General features: G+C 43.7%; 1 protein-coding gene across 6 annotated transcripts in view; it reads left to right on the top strand.

Annotated features, from left to right (window-relative positions):
* LOC135508382 (estrogen-related receptor gamma-like) overlaps window positions 1–17,233 on the top strand; it is a 295,554-nt gene that overhangs the window by 223,550 nt on the left and 54,771 nt on the right. For 5 of the 6 annotated variants that reach the window (XM_064928525.1, XM_064928522.1, XM_064928524.1 and 2 more), the window contains 2 exons: window positions 9,723–9,833; window positions 15,219–15,401. In XM_064928525.1, the coding sequence (XP_064784597.1) occupies window positions 9,723–9,833; window positions 15,219–15,401 (294 nt within the window). The remainder of the gene's footprint in view (window positions 1–9,722; window positions 9,834–15,218; window positions 15,402–17,233) is intronic. The other variant, XM_064928520.1, reaches the window with a different exon arrangement.

Genomic DNA, 17,233 nt, shown 5'->3' with positions numbered 1-17,233 from the left:
GATTAGGAGCACACTCTTAAAGGGAGTGCTCCAAATCTCAGTTTGTTACCTGTATAAAAGACACCTGTCCACAGAAGCAATCAATCAATCAGATTCCAAACTCTCCACCATGGCCAAGACCAAAGAGCTCTCCAAGGATGTCAGAGACAAGATTGTAGACCTACACAAGGCTGGAATGGGCTACAAGACCATCGCAAAGCATGGTGAGAAGGTGACAACAGTTGGTGCGATTATTCGTAAATGGAAGAAACACAAAAGATGACAATGACCCAAAACACAGCCAAGGCAACAGAGGAGTGGCTCAAGAAGAAGCACATTAAGGTCCTGGAGTGGCCTAGCCAGTCTCCAGACCTTAATCCCATAGAAAATCTGTGAAGGGAGCTGAAGGTTTGAGTTGCCAAAAGTCAGCCTCAAAACCTTAATGACTTGGAGAAGATCTGCAAAGAGGAGTGGGACAAAATCCCTCCTGAGATGTGTGCAAACCTTGTGGCCAACTACAAGAAACGTCTGACCTCTGTAATTGCCAACAAGGGTTTTGCCACCAAGTACTTGGTCATGTTTTGCAGAGGGGTCAAATACTTAGCAATTTATAACATTTTTGACATGCGTTTTTATGGATTTTTTTGTTGTTGTTCTGTCTCTCACTGTTCAAATAAACCTTTTTTTTCACCTTTATTTAACCAGGTAGGCTAGTTGAGAACAAGTTCTCATTTGCAACTGCGACCTGGCCAAGATAAAGCATAGCAGTGTGAACAGACAACACAGAGTTACACATGGAGTAAACAATTAACAAGTCAATAACACAGTAGAAAAAAAGGGGAGTCTATATACATTGTGTGCAAAAGGCATGAGGAGGAAGGCGAATAATTACAATTTTGCAGATTAACACTGGGGTGATAAATGATCAGATGGTCATGTACAGGTAGAGATATTGGTGTGCAAAAGAGCAGAAAAGTAAATAAATAAAAACAGTATGGGGATGAGGTAGGTGAAAATGGGTGGGCTATTTACCAATAGACTATGTACAGCTGCAGCGATCGGTTAGCTGCTCAGATAGCAGATGTTTGAAGTTGGTGAGGGAGATAAAAGTCTCCAACTTCAGGGATTTTTGCAATTCGTTCCAGTCACAGGCAGCAGAGTATTGGAACGAAAGGCGGCCAAATGAGGTGTTGACTTTAGGGATGATCAGTGAGATACACCTACTGGAGCGCGTGCTACGGATGGGTGTTGCCATCGTGACCAGTGAACTGAGATAAGGCAGAGCTTTATCGGACCTACCATTAAAATTATAGATGGATCATTTCTTTGTCAGTGGGAAAACATACAAAATCAGCAGGGTATCAAATACTTTTTTCCCTCACATTATTAATTCATCTTGTCTACCTCGCCACCAAAAACGCATTGACTTCTTCATCTCCCTCGCCTCTCATCTGGTTTCCACTAGATTCCAAAGTCCCAAAGTCAAAGTCCAAATAAAATTGATCAGCTTTTGCTCCTCTAGCTCTGACTCTACTGACTACGTTATTGAGGAAAAAATGACTTCCTATGACTGTGATATGTGGTTGTCCCATCTAGCTATCTCAGATGAATCCAGTTGCTCTGGATAAGAGACTAAATGGCTACAATGTTCATGTGAATACGTCTTTAATGATGTCATTACTTTCTTAAAGAGACGGTTCACTCTTTTAATAAAGTAAGAGATTGCTTTTATGCAAATGCTGTTGACCAGTACAATAAAATCATGTTTTCCTAGCCGTTTCCAATAGAATAAATCCGAAATGGAAGGAATTGTTTGTCATCTGTAGCCCCATGAAATATGCTAAAACAAGCTCAATAACTCAGTGCATGCAGACACTCCTATTGAATAATTTCCATTCACCTGTATTGTGAATATAACTAGGCTACATCTTGATTCGCCCAGTTTATCAATTGAGATTTACCATTCAACTAAATGATTACCGTTATGTTGTTTTGTAGTTAGATTGGTAAAAACAAAGTCAAATTAATTGTATGATTGTATAATTGATTAATTCATGCATACATGGCTGTCCAATAAATGTACATAACATTTTTCAAATATAATGCCATTGAACTCAAAAGATGGCCAACTATTGAACAGAGCAGTAGCTGAGTTAATCTGTCTGGACACTGGATCCAGTGAACAGAGCAGTAGCTGAGTTTATCTGTCTGGATCCAGTGAACAAAGCAGTAGCTGAGTTTATCTGTCTGGATCCAATGAACAGAGCAGTATCTGAGTTTATCTGTCTGGATCCAGTGAACAGAGCAGTAGCTGAGTTTATCTGTCTGGATCCAATGAACAGAGCAGTATCTGAGTTTATCTGTCTGGATCCAGTGAACAGAGCAGTATCTGAGTTTATCTGTCTGGATCCAATGAACAGAGCAGTATCTGAGTTTATTTGTCTGGATCCAGTGAACAGAGCAGTAGCTGAGTTTATCTGTCTGGATCCAATGAACAGAGCAGTAGCTGAGTTTATCTGTCTGGATCCAGTGAACAGAGCAGTAGCTGAGTTTATCTGTCTGGATCCAATGAACAGAGCAGTAGCTGAGTTTATCTGTCTGGATCCTGAACAGAGCAGTAGCTGAGTTAATCTGTCTGGACACTGGATCCAGTGAACAGAGCAGTAGCTGAGTTTATCTGTCTGGATCCAGTGAACAAAGCAGTAGCTGAGTTTATCTGTCTGGATCCAATGAACAGAGCAGTATCTGAGTTTATCTGTCTGGATCCAATGAACAGAGCAGTATCTGAGTTTATCTGTCTGGATCCAATGAACAGAGCAGTATCTGAGTTTATCTGTCTGGATCCAATGAACAGAGCAGTATCTGAGTTTATCTGTCTGGATCCAGTGAACAAAGCAGTAGCTGAGTTTATCTGTCTGGATCCAATGAACAGAGCAGTATCTGAGTTTATCTGTCTGGATCCAGTGAACAGAGCAGTAGCTGAGTTTATCTGTCTGGATCCAGTGAACAGAGCAGTAGCTGAGTTTATCTGTCTGGATCCAGTGAACAGATAGCTGAGTTTATCTGTCTGGATCCAGTGAACAGAGCAGTAGCTGAGTTTATCTGTCTGGATTCAATGAACAGAGCAGTAGCTGAGTTTATCTGTCTGGATCCAGTGAACAGAGCAGTAGCTGAGTTTATCTGTCTGGATCCAGTGAACAGAGCAGTAGCTGAGTTTATCTGTCTGGATCCAGTGAACAGAGCAGTAGCTGAGTTTATCTGTCTGGATCCAATGAACAGAGCAGTAGCTGAGTTTATCTGTCTGGATGCAGTGCCATTCTGTGACTTTGGCTAATATGCCTTCTTTTTGTTGTTTTTGTGGTATCGTGATGGTATTGAGTATCGTGATGGTATCAGTATCGTGATGGTATCAGTATCGTGATATTGTCGAGTATCGTGATGGTATCGAGTATCGTGATATTGTCGAGTATCGTGATGGTATCTGTATCGTGATATTGCAGTATCGTGATGTTATCAGTATCATGATATTGCAGTATCGTGATGGTATCTGTATCGTGATATTGTGAGTATCGTGATGGTATCGAGTATCGTGATATTGCCGAGTTTCGTGATGGTATATAGTATGTGATAAGTATCGTGAATCTCGTGATATTGTCAGTATCGTGATGGTATCTATCGTGAATTGTCGAGTATCGTGATATTGCCGAGTATCGTGATGTTATCAGTATCATGATATTGTCCGTGATGGTATCGAGTATCGTGATATTGTCGAGTATTGTGATGTTATCAGTATCATGTTGGTATCGAGTATCGTGATATTGTAATCGTGATGTTATCGAGTATCATGTTGGTAAGTATCGTGATGTTGTCAGTATCGTGATGTTATCGAGTATCACATCAGTATCGTGATGTTGTCGAGTATCATGTTGGTATCAAGTATCGTGATGTTGTCGAGTATCATGATGTTATCGGGTATCATGATGTTATCGGGTATCATGATGTTATCGTGATGTTATTGAGTATTGTGATGTTGTCAAGTATCGCGATGTTATCGAGTATCTCGAATATCGCAATGTTGTCGAGTTTTGTGATGTTGAAAGTATCGTGATGTTATCGAGTATCGTGATTTTGTTGAGTATTGTGATGTTATCGAGTATCGTGATGGTAAAAAGTATCGTGATGTTATTGAGTATCGTGATGTTATCGAGTATCATGATGGTGTTAGTATCATGATGGTGTCGAGTATTGTGATGTTGTCGAGTATCAGGATGTTATCGGGTATCGTGATGTTGTCGAGTATCATGATGTTATCGTGAGTATCGTGGTACTAAACTTGGTATCGGTATCAAAGTACAAATTACATTATCATGACAATACGAACAATGCAAAAAATGTAAACATTATTAAACTGACCAGTGTTCCATTATTAAAGTGGCCAGTGATTCCAAGTCTATATGCAGTATATAGGGCAGCAGCCTCTAATGTGCTAGTGATAGCTATTTAACAGAATTTAACAGTCTGATGACCTAGAGATAGAAGCTGTTTTCCAGTCTCTCGGTCCCAGCTTTGATGCACTTGTACTGACCTCGCCTTCTGGATGATAGCAGGGTGAACAGGCCCTGTTCCTTGTGGGCCCAGTGTTGAGTATCAGCGAAGTGGAGGTGTTTTTTCCTACCTTCACCACCTGGGGCAACCCACCAGGAAGTCCAGGACCCAGTTGCACAGGGCGAGGTTCAGACCCAGGGCCTCCAGCTTAAAGATGATCTTGGAGGGTACTATGGTGTTGAATGCTGAGCTATAGTCAATGAACAGCATTCTTACATAGGTATTCCTCTTGTCCAGATTGGATAGGGCAGTGCGATAGCGATTGCATCATCTGTGGATCTATAGGGGCGGTAAGCACATTGAAGTGGGTCTAGGGTGTCAGGTAAGGTAGGGGTGATATGATCCCTAGCCTCTCAAAGCACTTCATGATGACAGAAGTGAGTGCTACGGGGCGATAGTCATTTAGTTTCTTGGGCACAGGAACAATGGTGGCCATCTTGAAGCATGTGGGGACAAAAGACTGGGATTGAATATGTCCATCTCACCCCTTCTCTCCACATCTTCTCGTCTCTCCAAGTCATCTGTATACTTCTGTATACTTCTGGCCCTTCTTTGGACACTGTGTTAACTAACCTCCAGACGAGCTTCAATGCCGTACAACTCTCCTTCCGTGGCTTCCAACTGCTATTAAATGCAAGTAAATCTAAATGCATGCTCTTCAACCGATTGCTGCCCGCACCTGCCCGCCCGTCCAGCATCACTACTCTGGAAGGTTCTGACTTAGAATATGTGGACAACTACAAATACCAAGGTGTCTGGTTAGACTGTAAACTCTCCTTCCAGACTCACATTAAACATCTCCAATCCAAAATAAAATCTAGAATTGGCTTCCTATTTCGCAAAAAAGCATCCTTCACTCATGCTGTCAAACATATCCTCGTAAAAAAGACCATCCTACCGATCCTCAACTTCGGCGATGTCATTTACAAAATAGCCTCCAACACTCTACTCAACAAATTGGATGCAGTCTATCACAGTGCCATCCGTTTTGTCACCAAAGCCCCATACACTACCCACCACTGCGACCTGTACACTCTCTTTGGCTGGCCCTCGCTTCATACTCGTCGCCAAACCCACTGGCTCCAGGTCATTTACAAGTCTCTACTAGGTAAAGCCCCGCCATATCTCAGCTCACTGGTCACCATAGCAGCAACCACCCATAGCACACGCTCCAGCAGGAGCATGTATATCTCACTGGTCATCCCCCAAAGCCAATTCCTACTTTGTCCACCTTTCCTTCCAGTTCTCTCCTGCCAATGACTGGAACTAACTACAAAAATCACTAAAGCTGGAGACACGTATCTCCCTCACTAGCTTTAAGCACCAGCTGTTAGAGCATCTCACAGATGCAGAGCCCATCTGTAAATAGCCCATCCAACTACCTCATCCCCATACTGTATTTATTTACCTCATCCTCATACTGTATTTATTTATTTATCTTGCTCCTTTGCACCCCAGTATCTCTACTTGCACATTCATCTTCTGCACATCTACCATTCCAGTGTTTAATTGCTATATTGTAATTACTTCCCCACCATGGCCTATTTATTGCCTTAACCTCCCTTATCTTACCTCATTTGCACACAATGTATATAGACTTTTTTTCTACTGTATTATTGACTGTATGTTTGTTTATTCCATGTGTAACTCTGTGTTGTTGTATGTGTCAAACTGCTTTGCTTTATCTTGGCCAGGTCACAGTTGTAAATCAGAACTTTTTCTCAACAAGCCTACCTGGTTAAATAAAGATTAAATAAAAAAATTAAAAATCTATCTCTCCTCCTCTCCTCATCTCCTAGTCATCTATTGCTATTCTTCTTCCCTCTTCCACTCCACCTTTGTATTAATGGACTGTGAGAGTAAGAGTCCCCCTCCCTCTCTCCATCCCTCTCACTCTACATTTCTCCCCTTTATCTCTCCTTCCCTCTCCCTCTACCCCTCCTTCTTCCCACCCTCTCTCTGTCCCTCTACTTCACTATAAATTTGCTAGATGCCAGAAGGGATTCTACCACCGCTATGAAATCCTCAACAGGTCTTGTAATGTCTTCATGGTCATCTGTGGGTTTCTAGTAAAGGCCCAAGAGAAGAGGATCATTTAAAAGGAAGCGAACACTCAAGTCAGACAATAGGCCAATCTGTCTGCTTCCTTAATTAAAACCCTAAGTGTCTTGTAATCAGGCGCAGATTTATGACATGATGAAATGAATTTCCTCTCCGTCCCTCCTCCTATGGGTTTCACTCCTCACCTCCGTTTCTCTCCTCTCCTCCATTTCTCTCCTCTCCTCCAAGTCCCCTTAGCCCTCCCTCTCTCCTTCAATCCCACTCCTCTCTCTCTCTCTCTCTCTCTCCCTCTCTCTCTCTCTACCTCTCTCTCTCTCTCTCTCTCTCTCTCTCCCTCTCTCTCTCTCTCTATATATATACAGTATATATATATATATATAAATATATATAGCTCTCTCTCTCTCTCAGTTAGGACACCTATAAATGTGTTACAGTCCTGTAGCTGACCATACAGTATGTGAAAGCCATCAAACCATACATGTCAGCCTGCAACGTGCATGTTTTTCATTATACAGTAGCTTACGAAAGTATTCACACCTCTTTGGCATTTTTCCTATTTTGTTGTCTTACAGCCTGGAATTTATATAGATTTTTGGGGGGGTTGTATCATTTGATTTACACAACATGTCTACCACTTTGAAGATGCAAAATATGTTTTATTGTGAAACAAACAATAAATAAGAAAACTTGAGTGTGTATAACTGTTCACCCTCCCAAAGTCAATACTTTGTTGAGACACCTTTTGCAGCAATTACAGCTGCAAGTCTCTTGGGGGTATGTCTCTATACGCTTGGCACATCTAGCCACTGAGATTTTTGCCCATTCTTCAAGGCAAAACTGCTCCAGCTCCTTCAAATTGGATGGGTTCCGCTGGTGTTCAGCAAACTTTAAGTCATACCACAGATTATCAATTGAATTGAGGTCTGGGCTTTGACTAGGCTATTCCAAGACATTTAAATGTTTCCATTAAACCACTCGAGTGTTTCTTTAGCAGTATGCTTAGGGTCATTGTCCTGCTGGAAGGTCAACCTCCATCCCAGTCAAATCTCTGGAAGACTGAAACAGTTTTCCCTCAAGAATTTATTTAGCTGTATTTAGCGCTATCCATCATTCCTTCAATTCTGACCAGTTTCCCAGTCCCTGCTGATGAAAAACATCCCCACAGCATGATGCTGCCACCACCATGCTTCACTGTGGGGATGGTATTCTCGGGGTGATGAGAGTTGTCGGGTTTGCGCCAGACATAGCGTTTTCCTAGATGGCCAAAAAGCTCAATTTTAGTCTCATCTGACCAGAGTACCTTCTTTCATATGTTTGGGGAGTCTCCCACAGGCCTTTTGGCGAACAGCAATGTTTTTTTCTGGCCACTCTTCCGTAAAGCCCAGCTCTGTGGAATGTATGGCTTAAGGTGGTCCTATGGACAATCTCCGCTGTGGAGCTTGCAGCTCCTTCAGGGTTATCTTTGGTCTATTTGTTGCCTCTCTGATTAATGCCCTCCTTGCCTGGACCGCAAGTTTTGGTGGGCAGCCCTCTCTTGGCAGATTTGTTGTGGTGCCCTATCCTTTCAATTCTTTAATAATTAATTTAATGGTGCTCCGTGGGATTTTCAAAGTTTCATATATTTTTTTATAACCCAACCCTGACCTGTACTTCTTCACAACTTTATCCCTGACCTGTTTGGAGAGCTCCTTGGTGCCGCTTGCTTTGTGGTCCCCCTTGATTAGTGGTGTTGCAGACTCTGGGGCCTTTCAGAACAGGTGTATGTATCTGAGATCATGTGACAGATCATGTGACACTTAGATTGCACACAGGTGAACTTTATTTAACAAATGTTGTGACTTCTAAAGGTAATTGATTGCACCAGATCTTATTTAGGGGCTTCATAGCAAAGGGGGTGAATACATATGTACACACCACTTTTCTGTTTTTTATTATGTATCATTTTTTTAAACAAGTTATTTTTTTCATTTCACTTCACCAATTTTGTCTATGTCCTTTACATGAAATCCAAATAAAAATATATTTAAATTACAGGTTGTAATGCAACAGAATAGGAAAAACGCCAAGGGGGATGAATACTTTTTCAAGGCACTGCAGGTGTGTTTGTGTGTGCGTGTGAGTGAGTGTATCTGGTTACAGTTCGTTAGCAGTAGAAGCTGACAACAGCTCTATGTCGTGGGCCTTGACATTTCTCTGTGTACGCTAGAAACTCACCATGTCACTAATGTGACATCTTACTAAGACCCCCGTCTATTCTGGGGGAGAGTAGTGTGTGTGGATTCATTTTTTTAATCAACCATAGTAGAAAGGTAGAGAAAGGTGTGTGTTTGGGGGGTGTGTTCATGAGTGTGTGTGTGGTTCCTTTTGGAACTTCGAAATTCAGCCCGTTGTCTCTGACCGCAGAGAGTTCTCTAGGGGGAACAGGATCCTCCACTACACCTACTCTGCTCTCCTCTGCTCTTATCTCTTCTCCTCTGCTCTTATCTCCTCTCCTCTGCTCTTATCTCCTCTCCTCTCTCATCCCAACATAACATGGGCCTCTCCCTGTCCACCTTTAAGTGGTAACCAAGGAAACAGCCAATCCCAGGAGAGCTGTGCATAATTAAATTAGAGCTCCTTTGTGTGTCAATTAATTAAAGACAGAGATAGGTCTTTAAGGTGGAAAGACTAGCTTGAGAGAGGGGGGTTAGAGAGAGAGAGAGAAACACGAATAGATATCTTTTTACTGCTATAGCACCTTGATAAATTAGCGACTGGCTAAGGCCACAGGACACTGTAATAAAGGGATGATAACAACCAGAACGATCCCAAAACACACACATCCATTTCCTCTCTTTCTCCCTGGTGTATGATTTATCTTTGCTCATATGTAACTGTTTAATCTCTAACCTGTCTGTCTGTCTGTCTTTCTGTCTGTCTGTCTGCCTGTGTGTCTGCCTGCCTGCCTGCCTGCCTGTCTGTCTGTCTGTCTGTCTGCGTGTCTGTCTGTCTGTCTGTCTGCCTGCGTGTCTGTCTGTCTGTCTGTCTGTCTGTCTGTCTGCCTGCCTGCCTGCCTGCCTGTCTGTCTGTCTGTCTAGGTGTGCGGCTGGACCGGGTGCGTGGTGGCAGACAGAAGTACAAGCGCCGGATAGACGCTGAGAACAGCCCCTACCTCAACCCTCAACTGGCCCTGCCTCCCAAAAAGCCATGTAAGGATACATACACACACACACACACACACACACACACACATATTTTGAAGACACACACACAGACATTGCGGAGATGTTCCTTCCTGGTAGTTATACACATGATCACACCTTGGAGGGTTTTTTGAAGGAGAGATGGGGAGAAGGAAAGAGAGAGAGACATACATATTAATGTCAACAGATGTAGTGTAACTTTCTGGGAGTGTAACTTCCTGAGGGGAAATGAATGTATGAGAACGCAAGGGCAAGTGATGAAGGGACAAGAGATAGAGAGGGAGACGAAAAGAGAGAGAGAGGCCTAATCCAGATGTTATCCACTCTGACAAAGACATCACTACATTTACTTTCTAGTCATTTAGCCGACACTCTTATCCAGAGCGACTTACAGTAGTGAGTGTTTACATGTAGGTCTTTTTGGTATCAAACCAATGGTACCGCTGTCCCACTCTCTCTCTCTCTCTCTCTCTCTCTCTCTCTCTCTCTCTCTCTCTCTCTCTCTCTCTCTCTCTCTCTCTCTCTCTCTCTCTCTCTCTCTCTCTCTCCTCTCTCTCTCTCTCTCCCTCTCTTTCTCTCTCCCTCTCTTTCTCTCTCCCTCTTTTTTCTCTCTCTCTCCCTCTCTCTCTCTCTCCGTCTCTCTCTCTCTCTCCCTCTCTTTCTCTCTCCCTCTCTTTCTCTCTCCCTCTCTCCCTCTCTTTCTCTCTCCCTCTCTTTCTCTATCCCTCTCTCCATCTCTCCCTCTCTCTCTCTCTCTCTCTCCATCTCTTTCTCTCTCCCTCTCTCTCTCTCTCTCCCTCTCTCTCTCTCCCTCCTTCTCTCTCTCCGTCTCTTTCTCTCTCCTCTCTGTCTCTCTCTCTCTCCCTCTCTTTCTCTCTCCCTCTCTTTCTCTCTCCCTCTCTTTCTCTCTCCCTCTCTTTCTCTCTCCGTCTCTCTCTCTCCCTCTCTTTCTCTCTCCCTCTCTTTCTCTCTCCGTCTCTCTCTCTCTCCCTCTCTTTCTCTCTCCCTCTCTTTCTCTCTCCATCTCTCTCTCTCTCTTCCTCTCTTTCTCTCTCTGTCTCTCTCTCTCTCCCTCTCTTTCTCTCTCCGTCTCTTTCTCTCTCAATTCAATTCAATTCAATTCAAGGGGCTTTATTGGCATGGGAAACATGTGTTAACATTGCCAAAGCAAGTAAGGTAAACAATAAAAATTAACAGTAGACATCACACATACAGAAGTTTCAAAACAATAAAGACATTGAAAATGTCATATTATATATATATATAGAGTGTTTTTACAAGGTACAAATTTGAAAGGACACAAGATAAAATAAATAAGCATAGATATGGGTTGTATTTACAATGGTGTTTGTTCCTCACTGGTTGCCCTTTTCTCGTGGCAACAGGTCACAAATCTTGCTGCTCTGATGGCACACTGTGGAATTTCACCCAGTAGATATGGGAGTTTTTCAAAATTGGATTTGTTTTCAAATTCTTTGTGGATCTGTGTAATCTGAGGGAAATATGTCTCTCTAATATGGTTATACATTGGGCAGGAGGTTAGGAAGTGCAGCTCAGTTTCCACCTCATCTCTCTCTGTCTCTTTCTCTCTCTCTGTCTCTTTCTCTCTCCCTCTCTTTCTCTCTCCGTCTCTCCCTCTCTCTCTCTCTCTCTCTCCCTCTCTTTCTCTCTCCCTCTCTTTCTCTCTCCGTCTCTCTCTTTCCCTCTCTTTCTCTCTCCGTCTCTCTCTCTCTCCCTCTCTTTCTCTCTCCCTCCCTTTCTCTCTCCCTCCCTTTCTCTCTCCCTCTCTTTCTCTCTCCATCTCTCTCTCACTCCCTCTCTTTCTCTCTCCCTCTCTTTCTCTCTCCATCTCTCTCTATCTCCCTCTCTTTCTCTATCCCTCTCTTTCTCTCTCTGTCTTTTTCTCTCTGTCTCTCTTTCTCTCTCCCTCTCTTTCTCTCTCCGTCTCTTTCTCTCTCCGTCTCTCTCATCAGCCATCTGCCACACATTGGGCAAACAGACAGACGCTATCTCTGTTCCTCTCCTCTCTCCTCTCTACTCTCCTCTCCCCACGAGGTGCTTACCAGCTCTGTCTCATAAACCCTTTTACTTAATGGTAGCATATTCTTGTGGAACACAATATGCTGTACTGCATAAAAGCTGAAGAAATAATCCGAATAATTATTGGAGGGAAAATCACATTAGGAATGTGGCTGCTGGAGTAACCCCGTGGCTTTATCCCACCTGATCCTGATCCTACTGCTAGCCAACACAGGCTTTACTCTGTCTGTCTGTCTCTCTCTCTCCTTCTCTCTCTCTCTCTCTCCTCTCTCTGTCTCTATCTCTCTCTCTCTCTCTCTCTCTCTCTCTCGCTCTCTCTCTCTCTCTTTCTCTCTCTGTCTCTCTCTCTCCTTCTCTCTCTCTCTCCCTCCTTCTCTCTCTCTCTCTCTCTCGCTCTCTCTCTCTCTCTTTCTCTCTCTGTCTCTCTCTCTCTCTTCTCTCTTCTCTCTCTTTCTTCTCTGTCTCTCTCTCTCTCTCTCTCTCTCGCTCTCTCTCTCTCTCTTTCTATCTGTCTCTCTCTCTCTTCTGTCTCTTTCTCTCTCTCTCCTTCTCTCTCTCTGTCTCTATCTTTCTTTCTCTCTCTCTCTCTCTCTCTTTCTCTCTCTTCTATTTCTTTTCTCTCTCTCTTCTCTCTCTTCTCTCTCTCTCTCTCTCTCTCTCTCTCTCTCTCTCTCTCTCTCCTCTATATATATATATATATATATATATATATATATATATATATATCTTTCTGTCTCTTTCTCTCTCTCTCTATCTTTCTCTCTCTCTCTCTCTCTCTCGCTCTCTCTCCCTCTATCTTTCTCTCTCGCTCTCTCTCTCAATGTCACCAAATCGAAACACGATTCAAGCTAGTCAGTGGATCAGAATTATGTCTTCCCTGTCTTCAACATTCCAACACTAGATTTATTTGAAGAAGTGAAGAAACATCCATTCCCCTCTATTGTTCATAAGCGGAGTGTATTAGCACTTATTGAGCCAGTATGGTGAATACCTACAGTAACAGCCCAGTACGTCCCAGGCCAAATGCAGCCGTCCACATTGATTATCCACACATAACAAAGGCTAGGGGAGTTGAAATGGGGTAGCATTGATTGTAATTAAGAAAACGTTAAATAAGATTTAGCTACAGACTGATAGAGCTCTAGTCTAGCCACTCTCTCTTTCTCTCTCTCTCTCTCTGTCTCTGTCCCTGGAGTAGGGGCTGCTCTAGTCGATATGCAAACAACCCCCTCTCTGCCTCACTCTATCCATCTATCTATCTCGGCCTATCTTGTTCTCTCCACCTCTCTTTTAATCACGTGCTCTCTCTCTCTCTCTCTTTCGACTTTGTGTATTTATCTAGTTTTGTGCCTCCATCTCTCTCTTCCCTCTCTCTCATCCCTGTCTCTCCCTTCCACCCCTCTCTCTTCCCTCTCTCTCTCTCATCCCTGTCTCTCCCTCCCACTCCTCTCTTCCCTCTCACTCTCTTTCCCTGTCTCTCTCTCTCTTTTTGTGCCTCCACCTCTCTCCATCTCTCTATCTCCCCATCTCCCCTCTCTCTCTCCATCTCACTTTCCATCTCTATATTCCCCCTCTCTCTCCTCTCTCCATCTCTCTATACTCTCTCTCTCCTCTCTCTTCATCTCTCTATGTCCCCCTTCACTCTCCTCTCTCTCCATCTCTCTCTCTCCATCTCTCCTCTCTTTCCATCTCTCTCTCTCCATCTCTCCTCTCTCTCCCTCCTCTCTCTCCATCTATCTCTCTCCTCTCTCTCCATCTCTCTCCTCTCTATATCTCCCTCTCTATCTCCCCCTCTCTCTCATCTCTCTCCATCTCTCTATATTCCCCCTCTCATCTCTCTCCATCTCTCTATATCCCCCCTCTCTCTTCTCTCTCCATCTCTCTCTCTCTCCATCTCTCTCTATTCTCTCTCCATCTTTCTCTCTCTCCCTCTCCCTCCTCCCTCAATACCCTCTCTCCCCTTTCTCCCCTCTCTCTCTCTCTCCCCTCTCCATCTCAGTGGTATTTTGGTTCAGTAGCTCATCATGATCATCTGTCATCTGGCTGCATGATTAAGCAGCAGATTCATTTGAATACAGGAGTGAGACTGCTACTAATTGTCCGTAGCGAGCTCATCTGCAGATATGATTTCATTGGAATTGTTTTTGTTTTTGTTTTATTTAACTTTCCCTGTGTCCTACATGATAAACAGTCCCCATGCCGTCTTCTTTTGTGTGAAACAATGCCTCTGTCACTGCCCTGTCTATGCCCCTCTAGTTCACTGTGCCAACTTGATTCAAACTGTTCCAACACATACATCCTTTTGTGAATATTGTATTTGGCTTGAGAAAATCCTTGAGCTTCCATCACGCTGTGCCAGTAATTTACAAAAAAAGACAACTGAAGAAATATAAAGCAAACTGTTGTGAAATGACAATAATATGATTGTTGCATTAATAGCATCATAGACCTCTACAATACCAGTAGAACATAGACATACCAGTAGAACTTACACAAACCAGTAGAACATATACATACCAGTAGAACGTACACATACCAGTAGAACATATACATACCAGTAGAACGTACACATACCAGTAGAACGTACACATACCAGTAGAACGTACACATACCAGTAGAACGTACACATACCAGTAGAACATATACATACCAGTAGAACGTAAACATACCAGTAGAACATACACATACCAGTAGAACGTACACATACCAGTAGAACGTACACATACCAGTAGAACGTACACATACCAGTAGAACGTACACATACCAGTAGAACGTATACATGCCAGTAGAACGTACACATACCAGTAGAATGTACACATACCAGTAGAACATATACATACCAGTAGAACGTACACATACCAGTAGAACATACACATACCAGTAGAACGTACACATGCCAGTAGAACGTAAACATACCAGTAGAACATACACATACCAGTAGAACATACACATACCAGTAGAACGTACACATACCAGTAGAACGTACACATGCCAGTAGAACGTAAACATACCAGTAGAACGTACACATACCAGTAGAACATACACATACCAGTAGAACGTACACATGCCAGTAGAACGTAAACATACCAGTAGAACATACACATACCAGTGGAACGTACACATGCCAGTAAAACGTACACATACCAGTGGAACGTACACATGCCAGTAAAACGTACACATACTAGTAGAACGTACACATACTAGTAGAACGTACACATATCCATCAGCTGAACCTATTCGGTTGTGATGTTAACAACACAACAGGATGGTGATCATCTCCTGAGTTTTCTCCATGTGTGGGTGTGTGTTGATTTGACCCTGTCTTTCTGTTCTCTCTCGGTGGTCACCCAGTTCCCTTTGGCTGCCTTGCAGATAACAAGATCGTGTCGCACCTGCTGGTGGCTGAACCAGAGAAGATCTACGCCATGCCAGACCCTACCGTCCCCGACAGTGACATCAAGGCCCTTACTACGCTTTGTGACCTGGCTGACAGAGAGCTGGTGGTCAACATTGGCTGGGCCAAACACATCCCAGGTACGGGACACACACACACACACACACACACACACAGACAGGCATGCACACAGACACACACACACACACACACACACACACACAGACACACACACACACACACACACACACACACACACACACACACACACACACACACACACACACACACACACACACACACACACACACACACACACACACACACATACACACACATACACACACATACACACTAAGCCCATCACAGGTACCCAGACATATCGACTGGGCTGAGAACATCCCAGGTACAGGATTACACACACACACACACACACACACACACACACACACACACACACACACATACTGTGCAAATCCCAGGTACAGCCATACTCAGACACAGAATCAACATTAATTTGGATGGTAACATCCCAGGTAAAACGTCAAATATACCCCTGGTACACAAAGTGACCCAAAACACCAACACAAGACTGTCAACATAGCTGTCCTCACAGAGCTCATCCCTGGTAAGACCCTCGTGCTGACCCCACCCCCACCTTACCACCACTCTCATGACCATTCTTCCATGTGTGTTTAGCACACAGAAAGGAAACATTTCCTTAGCAAAGCTCTTCCTTTACTGTTCATCTGAGTCGGAGCTGTGTGTGTGTGTGTGTGTGTGTGTGTGTGTGTGTGTGTGTGTGTGTGTGTGTGTGTGTGTGTGTGTGTGTGTGTGTGTGTGTGTGTGTGTGTGTGTGTGTGTGTGTGTGTGTGTGTGTGTGTGTGTGTGTGTGTGTGTGTGTGTGTGTGTGTGTGTGTGTGTGTGTGTGTGTGTGTGTGTGTGTGTGTGTGTGTTTCAACCTTGCGCCCATAAGTGTGTGTGTGTGGGGCAAATAGCTAATCTTGGTTTGTGGACTGACTGGTTTTAGCTGTGAGGTGCTGTACAGAGGCAGGGGAAATCTCTGATTAGCCTAGATTACAGAGAATATAGTCAGATTAAAACTCAAAGCTGGGGAGGAAGGATGGAGGGAGACAGGGGCTGTCACAACAGTAGTTGTTTTCTTGTCAAGATGTACAAACACACAGATAGTGTACACACATTCACACCAAGTGAGAGATGCAAACACACTTCTGAGTGGCACAGTGGTTTAAAAGGGCAGGGGAGACTAGCCCATGCAAGCTGCATTTAGTCAAATTAAGGCACTGCATCTCAGTGCAAGAGGCGTCGCTCCAGTCCCTGGTTCGTATCCAGGCTGTATCACATCCGTGCAGTTATTATAAATATACATTTTTTCGTAACTGACTTGACTAGTTAAATAATGGTTTAATAAAACAAAACATATAGATATATATTTAAATCACACAAACACACACATACACATTATTTGTGTGTTTATAGACTAGTACCGCTCTGCCAAGTAGATACACAGAAGAGGATGGAGCGCTGTAACAACGGCGTGTGTGTGTGTGTGTTAGAGCAGTGTGTGTGTGTGTGTGTGTGTGTGTGTGTGTGTGTGTGTGTGTGTTTGTGCACTGGGTGTGGAGCGATTGCTCGGCGGAGGAGAGATGATGGCAGGATTAGACTGAGGAATTCTGCAACAATGGAGGAGGATGGAGCTCGTCATCTCTCGCTCCTCTCATCTGTGTGTGTGTGTGTGTGTGTGTGTGTGTGTGTGTGTGTGTGTGTGTGTGTGTGTGTGTGTGTGTGTGTGTGTGTGTGTGTGTGTGTGTGTGTGTGTGTGTGTGTGTGTGTGTGTGTGTGTGTGTGTGTGTGTTTGTCGGAGGCAGGGGTTGCCACCAAATCATGATGAAAACCACACTGCATCCATGGAGAAGTGATCTTATGCTCTCTCTCTCTCTCACACACACAC

Source organism: Oncorhynchus masou, chromosome 21 (genome assembly GCF_036934945.1).
Source record: "Oncorhynchus masou masou isolate Uvic2021 chromosome 21, UVic_Omas_1.1, whole genome shotgun sequence".
NCBI classification, from domain to species: Eukaryota; Metazoa; Chordata; class Actinopteri; order Salmoniformes; family Salmonidae; genus Oncorhynchus; species Oncorhynchus masou.
This window is presented reverse-complemented; position numbering and strand designations above follow the sequence as displayed.